Raw genomic sequence first — 21,038 nt, forward strand, 5'->3', positions numbered from 1 at the left:
AACATAAAAGAAAAGCAAAGACATCACTTCCTGTGTGATTTATTCAGCTGAAATTCTCTAACCAGAATAAATAAATAAAACCTGAAAACTCATATATACCGGTAAAAAATGGATTTGGGAATGTAATTTTTGATTCACAACCCCAAAGTATCATCACAAGCCTTGAACACTAAAATCAAATTCTATCCATCACACACAAACTCCAGATGTTAAGGAAAAGATAAAGCCACAAAGGTAATAAACAGGGCAACTCCATCAGGTAAAATGCTAAATGGACTTTGGCTAGATAAAAGACGATTCAGGTCACCACACTGTATTACAGAAAACGGTATATAAAAATAAGTTTCTGTTTTGTGAGTCATGTAGTTATTGGCCCACCATGTAAATTCTTCAGTCCTGTAGTGACAAGCATACGGGCTTTTTTTTGTTTGTTTGTTTTCAGTTCATAGCTAAATCTGGAGCAGTTACACAGGATAACTAATATGGGTGGACATGCTTCAGATTTATGCCAATATAAAGGATATTTTGGTTCTGTTATTCTCATCTGCACTAGTTAGTACAATAGACCTGGAGCTATTAGAGATGAGAAATACTTTTGGTCTTACCTTCATGATTTGATTTATACTGGAGTGTTACTGGACCACTGCATCTCTGAATTGTCCAGTGAACTTCTTCCTTTGTGCAAGTATCCAAGGGAACACTCTGATTTTCTCCTTTGATGCAGCCTTCCAACTAGATATGAAAGAAATATTACTATCCAGTGCAGGTTCAATCTCTGAGTCCATTATACCATTTTTAAAGTGGCATAATCTTCTCATTAATCAATCCAGACATTTTGCCATCAAGATGCAGATTATGTTCCAATTACGTAGTTTCTTTTCTCTCAAATTAGGAATGTTAGCAGTCATGGACTCAAGCTGCAGGTCTTTGATAAACTGAGTAGTAAGTAGTGCAAGAATATCAGTTGTTTTTTGTTTGTTTGTTTGTTTATTTCCCTTTGAGGTATTTTAATGGGATAAAAAGGTTTGGGATCATTGGCAATGGAGGGAAAACTCTAAGCAATAAGCAACTTAGCAGAAACATCACTGAAGTGCTTACATGATGCTGGGTACAGCTATGCAGCTCTGCAGCCCTTCTTCCCATTCATATTGCAGCTGTACACATTTCTGTCTCATTGCACTTCCAGTGCCAGGATAGACCACTCTAAATAATGGTTTAGGAGTCATCATGCTGAGCTAAGTAGCATGAGCTTCCTTTCAGGCAACTACTGGGAAGCTGAGAGCAACTCCCACTCTACTCTTTTCAGAAGGGCAGAGCATTTAGGAAAGTGTCAGTTACTCTCATCTCTTCCATACAGAAGTAGTGTAAAGTGAAAAGGAGTATGTGTCTCTGTGTTGGATGACCATAAATAATATTCTCCCATAATTTCATAGTCAATATCAGATTATTTTTTTCTCTAAAAGAATTGTATGGGTTGCCATTAACACAAGGTGAAGGAAGACAGGAAAGAAAGTATTGTGATGAGCGTGATGTGCAGGTGCACAGACATTTAATGCTGTGTGTTGATTATTTTATGCTTACCAGTAGGAGTTGGTGTCCCTCCCGAAGACCTGCTTTCTCTGCAAGTGATTCTGTCTTGACAGAGCTAATAAAGCTCCCTTTATCGTTACCTCCAACAAGAGTGATTTCTGAATTGAGACTGTCTCCATTCAGTGTTATGCGCTGGATGGTATGGCAGGAGTTTCTGATGCGACCAACTGATGTGACAGAGGGACGAAAAGGTCTGTGTTTGTGAAAGGAGGTAAGAGTTACACTGTTATCTCATCTTTTAACCACCAATCCAGAGTTAAATGCATGCATGATAAATGAGAGACATATAAATAAGCTTTTAATGTTATCAAGTATTGGAATATAAGGGCTCTAAAAGAAATTCTTCTTATTACTGCCTAAGTTCTAGAGAAGAGCAACTGCTTCAAGTACTCAGATGTATAATGGCAACCTCACCTAGGAACTTGTGGGAGAAAGATAAGAAGAACACAGGGATAAATTTAAATTTCCAGAACATGTTGTCCGCCTTGAAGTTTTTGAAATTTTAAGGTGATTTTCAATGTATTACAGGATATGAAAGTGGTTCAAAATAATGTTATACTGCTGTCAACATAAAGAAGTAAAGACTTAGCACAATACCATGAGATCTTTGTGCCAAGTGACAACTTGTGACATGGTATTCCTGTCAATATATATCTCCAGTAACTAATAGATCAATGGGGGTCTCTGTTTTTGACAGGTAAACTGGCATCTCAAATACCTTTCCAGAGAGAATTTTCTAAATATGGAGTTGACATGCTCAAGCTCATAGGCATCCAGGCCTTCTGACTGATGAGAAGAGGAGGAAGAGTGAACTGAAGGAGCTCCATGTGAGTGTCTGTCATGACTGTCATCTGAAAAGAGTAACAAAAATGAAAATGAGTCCAAGACAGAGTGACAAAGATGGAAGAGGTGAAAATGGAAGTTTGATCCTAGCCAAAACTGAATGAGGAAATTCTTGATAAGAGACATGATTCACCTCTATAGACCATGGCAAGGAATTCCAGTCTTTCTTACTAGACCTACCCACTCGCTCTTACAGATCCATTCAGTTTGGATGGGATCTCTGGAGACTGCCTGATCAACTCCCCTGCTCATAGAAAGGTTAAACAGAGGGGAATGCTCAGGACTTGGTCCAGCTGAGGTTTGTGTATCTCCCGCCACGGAGGCACCTCAATCTCTCCAGACAACCTCATTCCACTGCATGATTGATCTTGCAGTAAAAAAGTTGGTTTTTTTTTTTTTTTTTTTCTAATAAGTGTAAACGCTTAAGTTTGTATCCCTTGCTTCTTGTCCTCTCACTGGGTAGTTATATACTTCTCAGTGCTGTCTTTATATTTGCCCCTCTCAGTCTGATGCTTTCCTTATTTTAAGGTTTGCTTTCTTTTTATGATGATCTGACTTGATTTTTTTTTTTTTCCAGACTATGTGTCCCATCTTATCTGGTATATTGATAATTTGACAGTACCTGTAGCAGGTAAACTCATCACATCTCACAGTTAAACTATATGATATCCTCTTTCTTACCATCTAGCTCCAAAGCATCAAATCCAAAGCTGTCATTGTCTTCTTCAACCAGGCTGGAATTAAAAACAAAGGTAAGATAACAGAAGAGAGAGAAAAAGATGTTCACTTTCCCATTTTCAGCAGATTTCATTAAGTTCTGAAGGAGGAAACTTTTCAGTGACAAAGAAAAATGTTGGAGGTGTTAGATAAGGCAACAGCACAGCTTAAAAAAAAAAAAAAAGGAATAATGACATGTTTAAGAGCAATTTAGCTGCTTGTTTTAAAGTACTTGAAGGACTTTATAACAGCTTAATGGTACCTCACATGGTTATTTAGATGCCTACAGTAACAGAATGGCAAGGTGTACCAAGTGTTTGCAAAGAAACTCATGCCACAGCTCTAGTCCCAGCCTAGCTCCCACTAACACTACTTAGATAAAACCTTTGCTTTTGAGGGTGACTGGAATGGGCAGCCTTATAACTAAACAGAAAAAATGCACCAAAATTTTGCTCTTAAGGGGATATTGGTGATGTCCAGCCAAGTGATTTGTCTGCTTCACCAGAAAGACTTCATTAAAGTGTGTCCTTCAGTTACAAAACTGTCTAAATAACAGCTTGTTGTTTTTCCCATTCAGAATGATTTGTAGGTCTCCTGTGGAGCTGATATTCTTCATAGTTGGCTTTAGGTAAAGGGTGAATTTCTTCAGTCAGTCTGGGGAGAATCAGCTATTTTTACACCATGCATAAGCAAGGAAATAATATACCATTTCTTACATATTGAACTATGATCTCACCTTTTTCACACAAATCAAGATCAGATGAACTGTGAAAACCACAACCTGGCATGCGAATAGCAATTATTTTGGATTATGTTAACAAACAAATTTAAAAAAAAACCTCTGTAGGCTGATTATAAAGTTATAAACTACGGTGGAATTTTGGGCATACTCTCAAGATACTTGACTTTAGTGCTTACTAGCTCAAGAAAATAACGCCACACTCGGACCTTGCTAAGCCAGAGTACTGATATTTCTGATACAAACACCAATGCTGTTGACACCAACACCAAAACACTGTTTCTAAGTATCACTTTGCTATAAAGCTTTCAGAGAAGGGGTCAATGCCATTCAGATGTCTGTGAGACAGACAAGATTAGGGATGAATGGCCGCAGCCCAAAAGCATTTAGGAAGTTACCCCCACTTCCTAACAGAAACTCTCCAGCTAGAGACACACAAAAGGACATTTAAGGCCCTTTTTACTCCCTCATTGTGCCACCAGGTTTTGGACATACTTTACCAGCTACCTACCTGCAATGAGGGGCATCTTCTTTGCAGCGTCGGACAATTGAGTCATTTCCTGGAGGCTCAGGAGTGGTAGACATGATACTGTCATTGCGATTTCTCAGGGTTTGCTTTTAAAAAACATCAGCAAAAGAAAGGATGTCTGTATTAAACATGGTATCATTTTTAATTTACAGAAGCATTAGTCTGTTAGCTTGCCAGTAGTATTCTGCACTGAGAAACATATCCAAAAGTACGAAAAAATGATTATAGACTCACATTCATATGTTCCAGCATTATAGCTATATGTTCAGATTGTATGATGGCAAAATACCTTTTTCTGTGAGTGGATTTACTGAAGAATTTTAACTTTATCCTTGATATGCAGAATAAATATTGCACAGCTGACATACAGGATGAAGAGGGTGAGAAGTAGAATGTAAACACATATATACATATATTTCTAGACATACACATAGTAGGAATGAGGAAGAAAAATACAGATCTCTATAGAGTCAATTATTAATCTAGTACACTGGTTTGGAGTCTCAACTTTAAATTGTACTGCAGGGATGATAGTGTAAGTCATCGAAGTATCCAACAGATATTCCAAAGAATATTCCTAAAACAGCTAAGCTTATTACGAGTGGCAGGGAGTTCTTTCCTGGCTATTCTTGGGTATAATTTTAATTTCCTGGGGGCAGCATTTTTCATGGTGTTCTAGAAAGATGTTTTGTTCTTTGTTATTAACACTCTGCAAGAGCACTCTCTCTGTCTGCTTGTCCTGCTGTGTCAGTGCTCACATATGTATAATGGAATATCTACCTTGAGAGATTATGGGGATACAGCAAGCAGGGAAGAAATGGTTTGGCTATGGCATGCAGAAACTTCCAGCTGTGATCTGCACCCCTTTTCTCACTCACTGTTACTTACGGACAGAAGAAGCATTAGAGAAATCAAAAAAAAAAAAAAAAAAAAAAAAAGTATAACCTGAAAATTTTCTTACATTACAAAGCAGCTTTCAAAGAGAATCTTATCTTCCTAACAGCAAATGTGAAACGGTATAAGGAGACAGTGAGAGGTCATAAATACCTCTAAAATAATTGTCAATAAACATAGAGCAGTTCTGTAATTTTGGAAAAGGCTAATCACATGGTTCTAACAAAATGCTGGTAAAAGGATTAAGAGAGCTTCTGACAAAGGTCTTGAATTTGATCACAGCTGGGATGCTAGTGAAGCGATAACACCGTGTTGCAGAAGCTCTCAGCCACGTTAGGAGAGAAGGTTGCAGACAGGCAAGGGGCATCGGAAGGCTCCTTACAATTTTGCTGACTTCACAGCTGCTGATGGAAACAGAATTAGAGGAACTAGTGTCTGTGCGGCCATTGCTGGCATCAGCCCCATCTTCATCCTGTGCTCTGACTGCTGCGCTTACAGATGACAGAGAAAAATACAGACAGCAAAGAAAATGATGTTAGATCACTTTCAATACAGAATCTTTCACAGATTTGCAAAAACACCTAAGATTATCTTTCCATTTCAGTTTATCATGTTTGTCCTTCCTGTACTGGACAGAGGCTGCAGGAGGCACTCGGCAGCACTGGCACCCTTTCCTGCCCTGGGACAGAAATGCACACCATGCTGAACAGCCTCTTGCCAACCATTCCTTTCAATTCTTTCCTGCACTTTTTTGTTAGCTCTACGAATACTAAATACCAGATTAGAGAAGGATTGTTTTATTCCTTTGTGTTTTACCTTCATCATCTGGATCTGACAATCTGCATTAAGGCTGACTCACTGAATTAATTTTTTTTTTTCTTTTTTTACAACCAAAAATTTACAGCTGGGACCAGGAAGTCTGAGATCCTTCAGCAGCCCCAGGTTAATGTCTCTGTGGATTTCCTCCCTTCTCCAGCACCTCTAATTCAAACTAACTTTGCCATCACCTAATACTAAACATACATACGATGTGTTACAGTAGGAAACCACGTTTACCTTGTTATTTTGTACAACAGCTACCATGCTGCAGCAGATAAAAATAAAGGAAGTGCCGCTTAAGATCTTTGCTTTGAGAACAGTGTTAGCTAAATAAGAGGAATTAGGAGTATACAGCAACTAATTTGGTAACTTGGCAGCTGGCTGATGGGTGGGTCAACCCTCCCCCACTCCAGCCTTTGCAATGCTTTAGATTTAAAAAATAATTTCTAAAAAGTCCTTCCTTTTTGCTGAAGGACAAGGAAACTCATTAGATGATCACTAGATTGGGGTCTATACAGCTCGAAGGATTTTTCCAACAGCCAAAAGAGAATAGTATCACTTTTAGTACAGGTATCACAAAACAGCCTTTACAATTTTTATAAGCTAAAAGGAAAATTAAGTAAACTGAAAATTTAGTTACTGAATGCAATATTGTGTGTTTGTAGAGGTATCTCTGGATGGAGAGGTTGATTGAGTAGAACACTTGACTACTTCAGATTATGACATTAGTCACTGTGAGATACACTCTCTGTTTTACTGGCTTGGACTTGGTTAAGAACATCCAGAATTGGAATGTTTGTTAAAATAACTTAAAGAGATGGAATGAATGAGACAAAGCAACAGAAAAGGAATAATGACATAGGTGCTCTTTCTGACCTTGAAACTCTGATGTTGTTTTCATGCCGACAGGGGATTTAGCTCTTGGATTTATCTATAAGAAAGAGGACAAAAATCAAAACAAATGCAGGATATTTGCCACATACTGTAAAAAAGAGATTTTCACCCCCCTTTTCACTGTTGTGCTGCATATTTGTCCTCATTTAAACAACAGGACCTCAAACTTTGAAGATATTTAGGTATCTAAATGTCACTTCCATGAATGGGATTTATCTACCTAAGTACTTTCAAAATCTGGCCTAAATGTATTGCAATTTCCAGAATCTGCTGAGGGAACAAAGTAAGAAAAAAAAAGCTAAGTGGGTGCCTTGGGACTGGTTTCAGGCAGCTGTTAATACAACAGGCATCCTTTTGGAGCATGAAATGTAAAAAATGCAGCTCTATTGCCATAAGTAATAATGACAGTAAAAGCTCAGAAAGGTTATGAAGGGCAGGGAGAATTCAAATGCAGATGAAAGGGAAGAGAAGCTCAAAACCCCAAATGTTAGACTGTATATTTTTTACAATTCATGAACATAGCATCAGATAATAGCAGTGTGAATGCAGCTAGTTGGTGAAATCATGGACCTAACTCATGCTACCCCTTACTTTTGAGTGAGAGGAAATTGCCATAATTTAATTCTAAATTAGACAGTTAATTTGACTCTAGATTGTGTCCATTTCTTTGTATTATTTCTACCTATTGATGTGAGCTTTTCCACCAATGCTTCAATTTCCACCTTTAGTTCCTTGTGTGCTAGACTTCTGGCATTATGTCATTTTTTTTCACTACTGTTAAGGAGGCAATGAATCAATTTATTGACAGCGCTCCAAGAATGTGAATGAACAGCAGAAGCAAGGAGAATATGGAGAAAAGGGACAGAAAATGGTCAATGAAACCTGATTAAATCTGCTCCTCAAGACACAAATCACCACAGGGTAAAAACTGACAGTATTATACAAATCTGTTCCTATCTTTATAGCACAGTGCTCCAGAGGCATAACCACAACATGTATCATCTCTTTGTTCTAACAGTCCCTGCACTGTACCATTCCAGACTGATATTAAAACATACCTGGATTCCCTTTAGGTTCACTCTTCTCTTGAGTCGAGCTTGATCAGGCAAGAAGAATTTGTTGTCTTCTGGAGACTCTTCAGAAGTGGAGGAGTCATCTGCTTCCTGACCATTGGCTTTTGGGCTAGAAGTCCCAAAGGTCTGGGAGATAATGGTAATGGGTAGATTCCTTGGCAAACTCTAAAGATCAGAGGGAAACACTACTGAGAAGAGTTTGGTACAATTGCTCATGACTTCCCTTTAGAGTAATCTGATAGAATTTTCTGTGACTTGAGTGCTTCAGCTCACATAGAATGTGGTCCAGTCCCAAAAAAGTAACTCAGATTGACATCTGTGGGGATTTTTGTCTACTGGAACAAATTCCTCAAAAGAATTCACAATTTCTACCCCAGTGCAGAAATTCATTCTTTCTACAATTTTTCCCATCCATTTTAAATCAAGATGTGAAATTCCAGCCTTTGAGAAGCTATGTGTGTGACGTGGATAACTTGAACCCCATTGCACTGAAAAAATTTTCAGAGCGTTGGCATTTAGTAGAAGTAGGTTTTTTAGTTAATTAATGGAGGAAATAAATGGAGTCCTCTCTTCCTTCCATACTATATTGTTTTACAAGTGAAGTCTTAAATAAATAACTCATGTTTGTCTTTCTCAACCCTACCTGGTCATGAAAATTATTGTCCTTAGAGAGCCGTCGGAGTTTGCACTCTAGGTTAACAATGCAAGCTTCTTTCCGAACCACTTCAATTCGGAGTTCATCATTTCTCTCCTCCAGCTCTCGAATCTGCTTCCTGTATTTATCTTTTTCAATCAGACAATGTGAATACTGTGTCTGAGCCTCATCACGTGAGCGGAATGCCTGCAGTGGAGAGAAGAAACCTGTTTTGTATCTGGGCACCAGATACTTTCTCCCGGTGGTTTTGTTTGTAAGGCATTTGGAATGGGGACTTCAGAAATTGTAACCATCCACCAATTAACACAGCAGTGAAGACCAGGACGTGCCACAGTAGTACCATTTAAAAATATGATGATGAGGGTGGTTCATCTCCAGTTCTCTCTGGGTTGGTGGCAAAATACTCCAGAGTGCAAATTGTATGGACACTAATATGAAGCCTGCAGTAGTTGTTAAGATCTTAAGAGGATGCTACTCTGTGGTAACAACCCAATATCATCCTGCGTATAATTATTATAATGCAAATTCCAATGAGTAGAGTTTCTTGTAAATGTTTATGCTTTAATGGTATTTTGGGTCCAATTACCCACAGTCCCCCAAAGTGACACAGAAGAGATACGGGCTTTTGCTACTAATTTTCCCCACTTTAACTGTTAGATACCTGGTCTCGCTCCTTTTCCACCTCTTCTAGCTGTATCATCACAGTGTTCATACGGTGCTTGTACATCTCACAGTCTTTTCCTAGCGTTGAACACTTTAACTCCAAATCTTCTTTCTCTTCAAGATACTGGAAAATGGCAGATCATTAACTACTACTGCTCTAAAAGATCTTTTGGGTACTAGCCTGAAATATCCTGTTTCTTTCCATCCTTTCGTTTCTCACCTTATCTCTTAAGTCCTCCACATGACGAATCTCCTCTTGGAGATTAAAGATCTTGTTGACCAACTCATGACGATCTTCTAGTGCCTCCTTACGGTCATGTTCCAGAATATCCAAAATGGCTTTGTCCGAATCTGGTAAACTCCGCTTGTCAGCCTGATGAAAGACATTTTTATGAGACAGGCCAGGGAAAGAGAAAAGAATATTGTAGGGGAAAAAAGAAACAAAGATGGTAACAAACAAGAGGAATATAAAATGAACATGGTATTGCAATGGGAAAGCAGCAGAAGAGATGGACATTTGTTCATATTTTAAAATACTGCCAGAGAAGATGAATAAAGTCTGTCTTGCTGTCAGAATAGTCTGATGAAGGAACAGTTTTACTGTTTTATTGTACTGGCTATAATTTGATCCATTTTGGATGCAGTCACAATTCTTCACTCCAAGCCCTGCATTTAAAATTCTTCTCTATTAATCAGCTCTCACTGAACACAAAATTCACCCTTTGCCAAAGATCAGGGCCTAAGAAAACATTCAGAGGAATTTTTAAAGCATGCATAGGCTTTAGAGGGCTATGCTTAGAGAATATTAAACATGCCCAAATTCGCTTGTACCACAGCTTCATTTTCTATGGTGTCCAGCAATATTTTTTCTTTCAGATTTAAAATTAACAAGATTACCAGAGCAGGTTCCAACAAATAAACTGTCATCCAAAATTAACAATGAATGCAAGATGAAAAAGGCACAAAATGCAAGCAAGTAACATGCATATTTATTTTTAAAATACCTAGACTAAGTTGGAGATTTCAGTGACATTTCGGTTACCTAATAAAGTAAATATTTCTAAAACAAACTGCCTTTTGTTCATTTATATTTTCACTTAGGAGAATTACAACCCTATTTTTAGACATTTCGTGATAATTCATCTGTTACTTTAGGTGCTACATGTATAAGACCATTTCAATCAATATGAGAGAGTCTACATGGACCAGAACTCCCAGAACCTTCTACACCACATGCTTTTTCAACCTTTGAATTGGATTTGTATTAAAACTAAGATCTGTTAGGCACTGCTAAAGGCTACGGCCATGTTCTGAAATGTTTTCTATTGATAATTTTTAAAGTGTTATTTTAAAAGGCCACTAGTCTTGCCCAGCAAAGTGCTGATCACTTTCACATATACCCTAATACTTGGCTATGCTCTTCACAGTGTAATGCAGTGCTAAATTAGCTGCGTATCAACCTTGTTCCCAATTTTGTTTCCCAAAAAAGGGCTGGTTAAGCTCCTTGTGCAAGTTACAGCAGTTCTTTATGGGGCATTCTGGAAATCAGTGACCACCCAAGTTCAGAAACCTTTATTATGCTTTGCTTCATCAGGACTTTTTGGCACAGGTGAGGCAATAGCATAGAACAGGGTACACAGGGACAGTGTCAAAAATTTCTAGGCTGGCTAATAGGCCCAGCTTTGTACTGACATACTGGTAAAAAGGACCACGGCAGGATTAAAACATGGAGTTGAATGCTCATTAATTAAACAGCTGCACTCTGCACCTTGAAAGAGCCTATTTCTCAACAGCTTGACTTATCAGACGACAATATTTTTTGTAGCAGAGACCATGCCAATTTCTCCTGTTCATAGTTTCTAGTTTCCCCACTGTGGACTCAACCCCCTATTCCTACTAAAACTGTGTGGGAGCTGTCACCACCAGCTGCTTCTCTGTCTACACTCCCAGCCTCCTCCAGATATTTAGATACTGTGAAGCAGGCTGTGAGAAATGGAGTATGTGAGACAGTATGGGAGGTGAGTGTGGGGATGCCTGGAGGCAAGGAGCAGTCAAAGGCTGCTGATTCCATCATCTGGGTAAGCAGGGAGGGTAAGTTGAAGTGTGTAGCTTTCTTCAGTGTAGTACTCTGCATTTATACCTGAATGATGGACTGTAACTCCTGGATTTTAGTCTTCATCATCTCATTTTCCCGCTCCAGCTCCAGCACCTGTTCCTTTTTGGGTCGGTTTTCAATATCGTTTTTCAGTTTCAGTGACTGGTTCCTCTCCAGTTTACATTCTTCTTCCACCTTGTTCAAGCGATGTTTCAGCTGGTCAATCTAGAACAGCCAGGGAGCAGTGAAAAGGAGAAATAAGAAAGGAAAGAAATCATTTCTAGCTCTGGCAGTGACTGTTTTGGAAACACTCTCACTTTCAGGTGAAAACATACTGTCATAGGTGGAAAAAATAACTTAAACTGCGAATGCTAACAAGCAGCAGATAATTGTGTATATATGTGTGTGTGGTGAAAGTCCAGTATTGAACTTTTGAACTCTCAAGCAGAAGCCTGCTACTTGCTCGCTGTAACTGGTATGGACTGGTTGCAAATTTTGATAAATTTGGGACTAATAAAGCATCACATCCTTGATCCTATAATAAATAGAGATTCAAGACAGAACTACTGCTTAGGAGGATGACCACACATTGTGCTTCTGCACATAAACTATTTGGATTGGGAATAAAGGGGGGCTTGGGATTCTGGATAGAATAGAGGGGTTCCCAAAAAGTAACTTGAGAAGGAATGGAGTGTGGAAAGAAGAAGGTGATGATCTTGGCTGGAGGAAAAACCTGGAAGTGGTGGAGTATCCTGGAGATCAGAGATGCATGGATATGAATGCCAGGGAAAACCTGAAAACCCAGCATCCTTGGCCAGTAACACCTGCGACTGGTGACTGCAAGCAGCAGAAACTGACACAAATTTCTGCCTGAGCTTCCTGCACCAGCAGCGATCTCCATGCAGAGTAGGAGCACTGAGCCTGATAAAAGGCAGCACCAAGGGAGGGGAACAAATGACTGTGTGAAAAAGCAAAGTGGCATAAAATGTCTAATCTCTTTGGTTCTAAAATAAACCTCAGTATCCATATCCACTGTGGGTAGTTGTTTACTCTGTCTCACCTGTGACACACACACAAGAATAAATTTTAGTGCACTTGAAACAATTCTGTTTTCTAAATGGCCCCAAGATATTTCAATATTCTATGTGAGACTTTTTCAGTAAAACACTGTAATGCAAACCTGGATAACTGCCTTAATACATTATTGAGCGAAAAGCTAAAATTATTATTCTAGCAAACAATTATGTTTTTAAAATTTTGCTTTTATGAATGTTATTTTCTCCTAATCCATTATAAGTATGTAAATTACCTGCCATTAATACACATCACTGCAGTAGGCATTTCTGTACAGTGGTGCCCCTAATCATCTGGACAAGCAAAGCGAATGAGAGCTCTACATCTCTCTACTGTCAGGGAAGGTCTCTTTTTGCCCCATGCCACTGGCATCCTCCATTACTATTCCTGATTAAAGGTACCCAGAGCATTTCTCTCACCTCTAGCTGGAGGTCTCGGCTTCTTATCACAGCCATGCTCTTCTCGTCACTCAGCTGGGCATATCTCATGGCCAGATTGTAGTTCTCATCCTTCACCTTGACCAGCTCATCATTGTAGTTGTTCCTTTCCTCCTTCATCTTATTGTATCTCTCCTGAAAGGTCAGCAGCTCTATCTTGTTCAGCTTTAGTTGTTTTCTCTCATCCTCCAGCTGGCGAGATTTTGCCAAGAGTTCATAGCGCTGCACATCTTTTGCCTTTACTTGCTGCTGAAGCTTAATGATCTCATTCATTAGGAAATGGGTAAGACCTTCATGTCCCTCCTCCACTGAAATGTGTGAACAGTTTATCAACTTCTTTTAAAGTAACTTAAGTAGGGTCAGCAAAACTGAATAAGAAATAAGTATCCCAAATTATATACAGAGATGTAGCCTATGTACAAATACATACACATTTATATATCTAACTGGGAACAGTACAAGTATTACACAGCATACTACTACCAGAATCACAATATACATGCATACAGCTTTGCTTAGATAGAATATGAAGCCTTAAAATTTGTCTTGTTGCAGCTGAGCTGACATGCCTATGGAAATAGCACAAACATTGTAAAATGGATCTGTACAAATACAATTAATCTGAATCCTTCAGATTTTCTGCATGTGTCACTCATCCACGTAAATTAAGTCTGCTGTTCCAGTGCTTCTTCTCTTGAGACCTCTTGTAATGGCTGTCACTTCATTGGAAGCTCTACAGCCCCATTCATACAACTGGGATCTTCCTTTTCTTTGTACCTCAGCTGTTGCTCTTTCCTTGTGCATTGAAAAGGACTGAAAAACTGCACAATGCTACTAAAACACTAGCTTTTATTCGCACTTCTTGCCTAAAAGATCAAACCCAGTCTTCAAGATAGTCCTCATTTCAATAGGCTTTGGGACTGATTTTACTCACCAACAATAGTGGAAAATCTCCTTGTGGGTTCCTTCCCTGTCACCAGTTTGTAGAGCTCAGGGTAGTAAAACTCCAGACTCTCCAAGAAAACCACATAGCCCCTTTGGCCCTTGGTGTGAAGAATGTCCAGTAGCCGCCCTGAGAACAACCCACAGGGAACAGACTGAGAGGTGACTTAACAGCACTATGAGTAGCATAAGCAAGCGGCGTATCCCTGAAGTTAAATCTCTTTAAGGTTTGTCTCTGACACAGCAATGCACTGTGGAAAATCTGGCTGATTAATTGAGTTCAGCTGAACTCATGAAGTAATGCCACACATTCTTTATGTTTGCGCTGATCGTTATTCTGAAGGTGTGCAAGCAAATTTGTCGCTGGAACAGGAATTTCAAAAGATGCCTTATTCAGTGCAGCTTTTACCAGGCAGTACTGAAATGCTAGGATGGCAGACCCTTCGGTGACAAATCACAAAGCACCACAAGACAGCTGAAAATCTACCCTTGGAATGACAAGGGCTGCTGCTTGTGTTAAATGAAATATTTGCCAAGGCTGTGATGGGAACATGTACCCCACAAGCTCTGGTCTGCACAACACTGGCAAGAGTCATTGTTATCAAAATAACAGCAGTAGATTCCCCCTCTTCACATTAAACCTCCCATAAATGGGATATATGGTTTCCATTTGACAATCTGTAACTTGCTACGGGCTCCCTCTAGACTTAGCAAAGTAATACCATTCAAACAGGGATACAGATGTAGCCATTCATAAAATAATTACCTGCTCGGTTAATTTTGGAGGGCAGCATAAGCGAGTTAAGCACCTCATCTTCATCTTGCTCATCGATTACTTTACACTGCCGCAGGTAGGGGGTCAGTTTGGCAGGATTGATGTACCGGCTCAGCATGTGCCGGTTGCATTCCACGTTCTCCCACAAAGCTTCCTCCTCATCTTTCAGTGTCTCCAGGCAGTCATCCATCTCCGGCTCTCCTCCTTAACAAGGGAAACAATTGGCAAATGAACATCAAACAGGACAGTTTCTATCCTGTTTTTGTTTTGGTTTGTTTTGGTTTTGTGCTTCCATGTCATATAGAATGAGCTTAAAATCACTTCTGACTAATGCTGAGTCTGCCCTATATTGAAACTCTTTGAAGTGCAGCCTGTCCACAGCTCATCTGGAAAGTGACAGTTCAGACAAGAGCTATCTTGAGTCTATGAACTATTGTGTATTGCTCTCTGGTGATGAATCTGTAGCTCAGCTAACTCCATGAAGGTCTCCTGAAGTCAGAGAATCCCTCTTCATAATAGAAGCAATAGTAAAGGACGTGGTGCGATGCAAGAAAGGGTATGAACATACAAAGCTCAGAACAAAGACAAATACTCACTGCAGGAAGCTACGGCTTTCATTCTCATCTCCCCTGCTCCTCTCAGCTGTACTGATTTGAACATGCAACTTCCCTGCATATCTGTGACAAGCCAAATGATGAAAATAACTGTATCTAAAGAAGAGTTAACTCATAGGCAAGTAGTTATGCCTGCCTGCCTCCTGGAGCTGTGTGTGTACCGATGGACATGTGGGCACGAATGCCAGTACCCGTGAGTTCAGACCTTGCCTCTCTCTGCATGAGTGGATAGGTATGAGCATTGTATCACTGAAGCCTGAAAACGTTCTTGGCTCATGCAAAAGCTATCACATGATCTTTGAGTGCTTGCTAAGCAATTTCCTGCCAACTCCTAATTTGTAACCATCTCATTAGAGAAGGTTACAAGGCGGGCAACAAGGTGAAAAAAAACTTGTAGTAAAGCTAAGTTAATAGTAAGGAAACTGTAAAAATCTTTCCCTCTTAAATTTGTGATAAATGTCAGATCTCAAAAAAGTCTCATTTTTACATTCTTGCTTTTTCAAGATCTTGCAATCCAGGTGGCACATGGAAGTTAAGCTTCTGTTTCAAGAGTTATTTTAGCCTATCAGAGACCATGGTATAAGAAGAATGTGCAGTTCTTAGGTCATAAGAGTTGAGATCAGTGCTTTATGAGGCTTTGGTGGTAATCAGTAACTAAAGCAAGGTGTTTTTCTTGGACCAGAAAAGCTCTCTGCATTGTGTTATAATTTCCTCAGCTTCCAACTTTAGGAACTGCAAAGCATGATACATTACACTGAACGTCACTGGGCAGAACCAGCTATTATTCTGTATAGCCAGAGGCGATTAACTCCTCATTTTGGAAACTAAAAATGCAAGTGCTAATCTTCTAGATAATGTGTTTGTCAGTGTTCTATCATAATAAAATGCAAAATAGTCCTACAAAAACGCATGTTCCTTGCCTTATGCTTTCAAATGTCTTCCCAAATTGTCCAGAATTCTAGGCTGGGGTTCAATGTCTCTATGAGAAAAAATTGAATGAGTTCCTCATATCATGGACAGGTTATGGGAGAAGTGCCAGAAGCTTTGCTGTTCTCTCTTGTACTCCAGTAGCTCTTGCAGAATTCTTTTCTTTGTAATTTCATATCCCAGGAACCATTTTTTAGCATTAGCTCTGCTGCTTGCATGTACATTTTACTACTCCACTGGCTGCTATTAAATGGGCCAGAAGAGACAGCCATCCTCAGAGGGCAGGGAAGACCACATTTGCTTGGTGGGATCTAGGATCATGGGGCCATGGCTGTCATTAGGAGAAAGTCTCTCTGAGACTATGAACTGCTTACAAGACGGAATAAATTTTTACTGTGTACCAGCATTTGCATGTGGTAAAATTGACACTGGAGCAATTAACAGTATTAAGGTAAAACAACAGATAAAACTATATAAAGTAGGTAGCAGTGGGAGGAATTCTGATGGTGAAACATAGCTTCATCTGAAATATTCATACATTCTCATGAACCTTACTGTCCACCAGTTTTTCTGGAAAAAAATGTATATTTAATTTCAAAGGTGAATTTAACAAACATTGTATAAAAAAAAAAAAAAAAAAGAAAAAAAAGCTGAATTATGTGGAGAAGGCAATAAAGCAGAAGGTCACAGTATTTTAGTCATCTAGCCACAGCTACTGCATCTAAAAAAAAGGTATGTTGCAGGCCCTTTGCTTTTCCAAAGCATTCCAGTAAGCTCACAGATGGACCTCAGAAGCACTTGCCTGAATTTTATAAAATGCAAAGTATCTTGCAGTCTGCTGCACTGAACCAGAACTTATTACACTCTCTGTCAGCACTTCCCTTAGGACATTAGTAAGGGATTTCTTCATTAAATGATTCAAAGAAAAGTTCACTCATCAGCATAATTCTCAACATGAATACATTTTTTACATTACATTAAAAATACCTTTAACAAATAGTCCTTCATGTACGGGCATAACATATCTATACTGTTATTTTGAGGATATAACATTTAATGGGAAAGTAATAAATATATTGTACGAGTGGTTAAGAATTTTAAAAGCGCATTTCTGGTAGCAGACTTATTAAGCACGGCCTATTGTCAGGATCAAGCCCTTAGAAACAATGTTCAGTGGAGTAGTCTGTCATTGCCATGTAGCAATGTGAGAATCATCCTTTTGCTTTCTTCTTCACATTTTCAAGATGGAAATACCCTACCAGAAGCACAGCTAAGCTCTCTCCTAGTTCTCCGTGCTGTTACTCACCCCCTTTGAGGGATTACTACTGCAAAATGGGTAGCACTCTTCTCCTTCCCAGAGCTTGGGTATTGCCTGTTGTGTTTCCTTGGCTAGACTGGTCTATGAGTATATAAACTTCACGTAACTCCACTGTGTTTTGCAGCTTTTCCAGAGACAATGGAAACCAATAGCTGATACTAATAGAGCAGCCTTCATAGTAACCACTTAATATTTAGATTTAGCACATAACATAATATTGAATAAGAAATAAAACGCTTATGATTAGATGAAATTTTATTATGCTGGTACAAAACCAGATGTGACAACTGAAACTCAGAGGGAAGCTAATAAAGGTATTGCATTAGTGGCTTTAATTGTAAAAGGAGATTTTCAGCAGCACATGTATATTGCAGTCTTTTAAAGGATCTTATTTCCTGCTTCCTTCCTGTAATGACATTGCACAGAAGTTGTTTTTACTTATCAAATTAAAAATGACAGACTTAAAAAGTTTTCAACTGTGTAATCATTTCATCTGACCTTCATTATCACTATCTAGTTAGTTTCTGACTCCAGCACCTCTCAAGTTGTAACCTAACACATTCAGAAGTTGTGATATGTCAGAAATACTACAATGTCCATTACAAATCACAGGTGTGAAATCACAGACTTGGACTGACTTCAACAAACAGTACCCAAAAAGAAATAAGAATTGCCACAGCAGTTAAAAAATTGCTCTCCTGCTGCTCCTTTCAGTAGTTAGTATACAACGTAGCTTTTAACCGCAGGAGATCTTAATCCAGTAATAATCTCAGCTAGTCCCATCTATTTCAAAGGTCTCTATAGATGCAGACAAATAAAAGAGAGAATCCCTTTTTTACACTGAAAGAAACGCTCTACTCCCCTCATCTCCTTTGCTCTCTCGGGGAATATTCTTCTCTTGGCTGTTACACACAAATGAATCTTTCTATGTGTTTGCTATTTTTTTGTTATATTTTTCAACTGAACAAATCACCTTGCAGTTAAAGCTGTTCTCTGTTCTCACCCAGACTCCATGCTTTCATACGTCAGTGACACTCTCCACTGATCAAGGGAATAAAGCCTCTAGGCTTCAGAACCAGGGGTTCTATAAAGTGCTCTTCATCAAGGCACATCCTGAGGCTTCATTTTTGGGATTTAATTTCATGATGGTGCAAAAATTAACCCTTCAGCTCCTTAATTATTTGCATGCCCTTGCTGTGAATTCTTGACAGCCTGTCGATACTGAGAAACCACCATGTAGCAGACTGCAAATGAGGGCTTCAGCTAGCATTGCTGATTTCTTGATATGCCCTTCATGAAATACACACACACAAAAAGGGTATTGTACTCATGGTTAGGAGCAGGAGGAAGTTTGTTTTGGAAGGGTGAACTGTTCTTATGCTTGGGACTTCTGCATTTGTCACAGATGTTCACAGACTAACAGTATTTAAAAAGAAACCACCGTGCAAAACGTGCAAATTAAAAGTTAATATGAACATAAGTTTGTTCGTGTTAAATACTAAATATGTGCATATAAAAAAGAAAAGGATCACATATGAATTAGCACACTAAAGCAAAATACAATGATGCAAAAAGCTTTTAAAAACTATGTATATTATCCCCAACATTTTGAGGCTATTTGTATTACAGCTTTTTCTGTGCATATCTCTAGACTTCATGGGGTGATGCCCTTTCTCCCTCAAGTTTGTGTAGCAACTCATATGATATAAGCATAACAACAAGGAAATTTTCTCAAAAGCTGCTTGTATGGATAGATGTTGATTTGTATATCAGAGAACCACAAAACCACAAAGGGATTTAGTGCTATTTTTAATTTTAGAGGAAAGCCACAGCTTAAAGTGTGATAGGGAAATTATATTCCTTTGCTTAGGGAGACAGGAGAGCTCTATTTACATCCTGGTTTTCTCAAATGCTCACTACCAGCAGTTTCCAATTATGCTAGCTGCAGTGCTGAATGTTCTACAGTACTGCAAACCATTTCTGAAAAGCTTAAACATTGATTAAAACAACAATTTGTTTACTTACACTTTCAAGTTGCTTTCCATACAGGTGCCTAAATCTGGACTGCAAATGAGAGGAGACAAAGCCTTAACCCGCCTTTGAGAACCAGCACTTTATATTCTTTCTACCTCAGTGTCCACACCTGAAACTGAGGCTGGTAGCAAGTATTTCTGTGACAAGGTAGGACTCATTCAGTAGTGACTGCAAAGCACTTGGAACCACTAAGATGGGAAGGCCATAGAAAAACGTTTATTATTAGCACAGTTTTATTACTTCAGGTTTTCTAAGCCTTAGAATACTTTCTGAAGCAAACAACACTTGAAAAATAGGGCTGTATTTCTGTTTCAGGTCACTGTGGCTGGACATGGAAAGAACCGCTTTGTATATAGCAGAACTTCCTCTTTATATGAAAGATTCAGACAGCCCACAGACCACCATGAACCCAATAAAACATAAAAGAGAAATATAGACTAAGTATACCAAAGTAGAATTCCAAAGTAGAAGAAGAGCAGGAAGCTTTAAACACAAAGTAGGATTATTTTAGCACAAATATTTTCTGTCCATTGAGTCAATCTTCCTGTACATACAATGTATAAAAAAAAAACAAAACCAAACCATTACTAGACATGCAAAGCTTCAGCAAGGTAAACCTGGATCTTCAGTGAAGCCAGGTGATAGCCACAGTCATAAATACTACTTCCATTTTTGAAATAGGAGAGAGACAGAGATAACCCAAACAACCTGCCTAACTTGTTCAAGAGGGATATTCATATTGCATTTACAAACATAAGAGGGAAAGAAAATTCCCCTCATTTTCATAAGTATTATCTCAAAAACAACCAAATGAGAGAAAAAGAAATGAAGAATTCTATCATGTTGCTCCTTCAGTATCTCTGCTCTATGAAAAAATGAAAGCAATAGAATAAATCAGAGATTTGTCTCTAATCACTATTCCTCCCCTAACACAAGAGGGCCAGAAGAATTAATGCTATAGGAATTCTCTTTAATTACCTCTTTCTTTGCCTTTAGTTACTCTACTAAGAATAGACCCACATAAAACTATCTCAGTGAAAAAGAAATGTGCACAGATAAAGCAAGGATCAATTATTAGTATTGTTAATACAGCAGAACCAATGGTTTATTATCACCTAAACCAGAAAACGTTGTATACAACACACATACTAGTTTTTCAGAACTGCAGGATAATATAGCTTAATACTCTAATAGTCCTTGCACTGAATTCCACACTTACTACATGTAGCTTTAGCCTGCTTTTGAAATTGCACACAAAAGGCTATAAAGTACCTATCACTTCCTGAAGGAAAAAATCTGTTTGCATACTAAGAATGTTGTTTTGCCCAATGAAATATTGTTGTGAGTCCTTAATCACTCCAGCAGTATTTATTAGGATCCTGTAATCATTGGGGCTTCATAAAAAG

General features: G+C 38.7%; 1 protein-coding gene across 1 annotated transcript in view; it reads right to left on the bottom strand.

Moving 5' to 3' along the window:
* Positions 1-21,038, bottom strand: part of CARD11 (caspase recruitment domain family member 11) — a 43,330-nt gene that overhangs the window by 6,979 nt on the left and 15,313 nt on the right. Inside the window, exons 2-16 of the mRNA XM_084295811.1 lie at positions 14,731-14,943; positions 13,957-14,094; positions 13,005-13,330; positions 11,557-11,736; positions 9,637-9,789; positions 9,415-9,540; positions 8,742-8,939; positions 8,084-8,263; positions 7,008-7,062; positions 5,695-5,798; positions 4,401-4,504; positions 3,115-3,167; positions 2,309-2,441; positions 1,582-1,783; positions 606-732 (exon numbers count right to left, since the gene is read on the bottom strand). Coding sequence (XP_084151937.1) covers positions 606-732; positions 1,582-1,783; positions 2,309-2,441; positions 3,115-3,167; positions 4,401-4,504; positions 5,695-5,798; positions 7,008-7,062; positions 8,084-8,263; positions 8,742-8,939; positions 9,415-9,540; positions 9,637-9,789; positions 11,557-11,736; positions 13,005-13,330; positions 13,957-14,094; positions 14,731-14,943 — 2,292 coding nt within the window. The remainder of the gene's footprint in view (positions 1-605; positions 733-1,581; positions 1,784-2,308; positions 2,442-3,114; positions 3,168-4,400; positions 4,505-5,694; positions 5,799-7,007; positions 7,063-8,083; positions 8,264-8,741; positions 8,940-9,414; positions 9,541-9,636; positions 9,790-11,556; positions 11,737-13,004; positions 13,331-13,956; positions 14,095-14,730; positions 14,944-21,038) is intronic.

This window comes from Netta rufina (genome assembly GCF_964035555.1).
Source record: "Netta rufina genome assembly, chromosome: 15".
Lineage (NCBI taxonomy): Eukaryota > Metazoa > Chordata > Aves > Anseriformes > Anatidae > Netta > Netta rufina.